Here is a 4,932-nt window from a genome sequence, read left to right on the forward strand (position 1 = left end):
TGTGAGATTATACATGCTTAAATGGCTTTTTAAATGGACACTGCATTCAGATTGCGAAGTAAAATATGGATTCTGAAAGAGAATTTATAGCTCTGGTATACTCACAGTACACATAGTACTATTACATTTTATTTTTTTAACAAAAACTTAAGAATTATAATGGTATCAGAGAAGCCCAGCTCTGACTTCCCCTCTTGTCTGTGAGTTTGTGGTTTCATCTAAAGCTGCTGGTGTTTCCTCTCACAGTACGAGATGTTTGAATGATCAGTATAGCAGATATTATTCATCTGGATCAGACAATGAAGATCATACCGCTGCACATCTGTGAGTTTCTCAGCACATTTCATTGAGTCAGTTTTCTTTTGATCTGATATCTTAATAAATGTGTTTTTCTCTCATAGATCTGTTTGTGTGTTATAAAGCCACAGAGAGTCTAACAAACACACAAGTGACTTTAGGATCTGATGTGATTATAACTTGTGATCTTGATATAAAGGAGATTTACTGGTACAAACTGAAATCACCGGATCCTCCAGTGTTGATGTTACGCACTTACAGCAGCATATATGAAAGAGCTAAATATGAAAACAGCATCTTTGAACACAAATACTCAGTGAAAACTAACAGTAGTCTGTTCATCAAAAATATCACCATTGATGAATTAGGAGTTTATTATTGTGTGAAAACTAGTGAACCGCTAAAATTCAACAACGGCACCAAAATCTACATGAGCGGTAAGTTCTTTTATAATTTCATGTCTTTGTAAACCACACAATGGATTCCATATTGAATATGTATGAAGAACTAATATTTTGGTAGATTCATTTTAAAGACAGAAACTGAATAAAGATTGAACTACAAACCTTTTACAGACTTTTTTCAAAATAATATCACAGCTCCACAACATCAGATACCATGGAAAGATCTGACCATCACATCTGTCCTGCTGAATGTGCTTCTGATCATTGCAGTGATAGGTGTGTAAAATGTCATTGAATTAACTACAAGGAGACAATCTCTAAATCAACACAAATTCAACCATATCTATCTGCTCTGTGTTTAAACTATGAAGAAGAGTTCCAGTGATGTTTATTCACTGTTGCTTCAGGTTTGGTGAAGAGCTGTATTGATGCAACTAGAAGATCTAAAAATACTTCAGAGAAACCTCAAAGTGCCACTGCAGTTCAAAACACGATTGATCCACAGGTTAGATACCTCTTTAATAAATTATCTTAATTATTTTTTTAATATATTAGTTTAAATTGCACTATGCTCTTAGGTTAGTATAGTGATATGATAGTTGTCTTTAAATCCTTTCAACTTCAGATAGTGTACTATATTGTATGAATTATATATGTGTTTTAGAAAATTACATTTAAAAACATTGTACACATGGGATACTCAATTCTGATTGGTTAGTTGCAGCATTCTGGTCAAATATCTTTCTTGCATAATTACTGCTAAACTGTGTATTTGATCATTGTGCTAGTTTTATGTCTCACATCATCCTTTCTTTTTGGCCTTCAAAACCCTTATGCTTCATTTCGTGTCCTGATCACCCTGAAAGGTTTATTTTCTGATCGGCTGACTGTACATTAAGTCTTACATACAGTATATGGCCATTTATTTGTATTATCGTCCTCTTCCAGTATGCGGAAATTGATTTCACCAAGCGCTCCAGACGAAACAGACCTTGTCAGGACCAGACCACCTACTCTTTTCTTCAGCCAGTAAAAGCTGTATGAAGTATTACTCATTATAAATATAAATTGCATATGTATTTTCACAAAACTAAAATTGTTATACTTGTAATGCTTCTTCAAATCAATGTCAATGAAAAGCAAGATCCCATTAATGAAAAAAAAAATCTTCTTTTTTCTGGTGTTTAATCTAAATATACATATACACACTAATACAATGCTATTCTCTGGTATTATTATCGCTATACAGACGTTTTCATCTGAGATGTTCATGCTTGCATGCAGTAAACCAGAGGGCAATGTGGTTTGTGTGTTAGAGCAATTTTTTACGAATGAAAATTTGAGCTACTTTATGTTTTGCATGTTATAGATATTTGCTGCTATAGAAACAAAGCTTAATAACTATAGTGAAGTTTTTATTATTATTTGTTTTTGCTTCTAAATAATGTGGTTCTTACATATTAAAAAAGGTGACTTCTGCTCTGTTTCTGTGTGGTTGACACAATGTGGTTTTCGTGCAAATGAAGTGTTCCACTGGTTTGGTCAGTTGATAAACGAAACAAACATGTAACTTACAGACAAGTGGTTTAAACATTTACCAAGTGAAGACATGTGAAGTACTTTTTGCCTGAAACAAAACACTACTTTACTACACTACTTTACTTCAACCCGTTTAATTTCACTATGTGACTATTGAACTGAAAAGCTCAGCAAAACCATCAACCCCTTGTGTTTTAGAATCAGGAAGTACAGACTTCACAGTTTTGTTGAAAATGACATTCACAGCAACTTCTGAACAACTGCCATTGAGATGAATAAAATGCTAAAATATAGTGGGTTGCGACGCAAAAATGGACCATATATTTTCAAGAAAACCTGTAAAAACAATGCTGCATTTTCTTAGCAATAGACGCTCTCTACACTAAGTGAAAATAGAGATAGATCTTATTTACACTAAATTAAAGCAGCAGAATTTTCTTTGCATTAAGTTAATGCTATTCATACTCAGTGGAAATAGTGGTGGCAGATAGTGTATCTCAGTGTAGTGTTGTACATTATAAAATAATAATAACATATTCAGTGTATATGATTATATTTATTGTTTATATATGCTGCTTTATTGGGATATTACTTGTAATTGACATCACCTCCCCTGCACTTACCCCTAACCCTACCCATTAAACACGTTATTCCCACTATTAAATGCACTTTATTTCCACTTTTTAAATATTCTGTTAATTTTCATTAAAATTCAAAAAATGAAAATCAAAAAATCAACACCTCTCTAATATGTGTTAGGTATCTGAGTAGTAAGCACAGCACCATTTACATCTAGAGACCTATTTTATTCTGAACAGAAACTCCACGTTAAACGGCATATTGCAGGTTAGAGCACCCAGTCAATTGTGTTTATTAGTTTATTAGTAATTTTGTGCCGATTCACAGATAGTGTGAGGATGTATATGACGCCATGAGTATGTAGTTGAGTGAACTTGAATGTACATACATGGCATTAATAAAATGTTTACATTACCAGCACATAATTCAAAACTGTTTTGAGAAGTGTGAGACTGTATGCATTTGTGTGTACATAATTTGTATTCATCAATGTTGAAATGAATTCACGTAAAAAACAACGGTAAAGAAGCATCGCATGTGGATGTTTATTCATTAAATATCATGCTTTACACAAGTATTACAATGTTGAAGTCCATCATATCGCAGGGATGATAATCCTCCGATCTAAATTGAATGCCACACACACCACCGCGTTTTTCGAAGCAGATGCAGAAGTGAAGTCCTGTCTCTTTTTATTTTGTTAGGAAACCTGTGGACTCGATGTCCTGACAGGCTGGACACAATAATCTACCATGACGATGATACATTGAAATATTAAAAAACTACCGAAAACACACGGAATCCTAAATACCAACATTCTACACAGAGACAACGCAAAGCCTAGCAAACAACTCCCTCTCGTGACGTAATATGACGCAATGTTAAAAAAAGTTTTTTTTACAAACAAACGAAACAGCCACTTTATCTACTAAATTTGTGCTCTTATGTCTTTTTAAAACATTTTAAATCCTGCATTAACTATTCATAGTGTATTTTCATTAGGGTTGGGAATCGTGAGAAATTTTCCGGTTCCGGTTCCGGTTCCGCCTAACGATTCCGGTTCCGATTCCGGTTCCATTAAAATTATTAAACAAATAGTGGTAAAGGAAAAAGGCACAATACGCAACTCAAACAATCCATTTTGTGTTTATTACTTGCTCTAAAATTTATTTACAGGTTGGCAATGTCAAAAAAGTCCTGTACTGTACATATATTACAGTATTAATTAAGCCATTCTTGCAACACATTGTTTTTCAAATGAACACCTCTGAAATTGTCTTATTACATTTTATCTCTCTGTCTCTGAATAAAACCAAGTTATAAATGATATTTATTAGTTATATTTATTAATTAGTTGTATATTAATTTAATAGTAATTCAGTTATTCAGTGAACTTGTAAAAAGTAAATTGCAATTCAGCATTACAAAGGTAATTGTGCCTAAACGCTTACCTAAACCATGGTGACTCAACGGTTGACAAATATATATATATATATATATATATATATATATATATACATATATATATATATATATATACATATATATATATATATATATATATATATATATAATATATATATATATATATATATATATATATATATATATATATATATATATATATATATATATATATATATATATATATATATATATATATATATATATATATATATATTGCACAAAATATATATATAGGCCTTTCACTATAAATCTGGTATAAGCCCTGAGGCACTCTGTGCTGTAGCAAATGTTTTGTCAAATTGCTAGTGCTGCCTCCTTTGCATGTTATTAACTTTTCACGTGTTACATTTTGCTTCATTATCATTCATTCTTTGGAAATGAATCCATACTTGTGACTTTCTCTTCGCCATGCTGGTGGTCAACGAGAAAATATCTGACGCAAAACCGTAAATGTGTAGCGCGAGGGCTTTCAGTGCTGAACTGCGTGCGTTCGTTGCACTTCTGGAAGCGGCAGGCAACGTAATTAATATTCATGATGAGGTGAGCCAGAGTTGCCAGGTTTTCACAACAAAACCCGCACAATTGCACAATCGCTTCAACCCGCGGACATGAAACACAGCCCGCGGCAACAGTGGAAAACGAGAAA

At 32.8% G+C, this 4,932-nt stretch overlaps 1 protein-coding gene across 1 annotated transcript; it reads left to right on the forward strand.

Moving 5' to 3' along the window:
- Nucleotides 1-224: 224 nt before the first annotated feature.
- Nucleotides 225-2,179, forward strand: LOC307120928 (uncharacterized protein). Its single transcript, XM_079808205.1, has 5 exons — nucleotides 225-324; nucleotides 402-734; nucleotides 873-977; nucleotides 1,109-1,206; nucleotides 1,650-2,179. The coding sequence occupies exons 1-5, from the start codon at nucleotides 261-263 to the stop codon at nucleotides 1,743-1,745; spliced, it is 696 nt and encodes a 231-aa protein (XP_079664331.1). The 5' UTR covers nucleotides 225-260; the 3' UTR covers nucleotides 1,746-2,179.
- Nucleotides 2,180-4,932: the final 2,753 nt, after the last annotated feature.

This window comes from Gobio gobio (genome assembly GCF_949357685.1).
Source record: "Gobio gobio genome assembly, chromosome: 24".
NCBI classification, from domain to species: Eukaryota; Metazoa; Chordata; class Actinopteri; order Cypriniformes; family Gobionidae; genus Gobio; species Gobio gobio.

Bases quoted from the DNA above. Each gene is read 5' to 3' on its own strand.
- LOC307120928 (XM_079808205.1), top strand. From the start codon at position 261: ATGATCAGTATAGCAGATATTATTCATCTGGATCAGACAATGAAGATC. The intron at 978-1,108 runs GTGTGTAAAATG...CTGTTGCTTCAG, and splicing joins TCTGATCATTGCAGTGATAG to GTTTGGTGAAGAGCTGTATT. The intron at 1,207-1,649 runs GTTAGATACCTC...GTCCTCTTCCAG, and splicing joins AAAACACGATTGATCCACAG to TATGCGGAAATTGATTTCAC.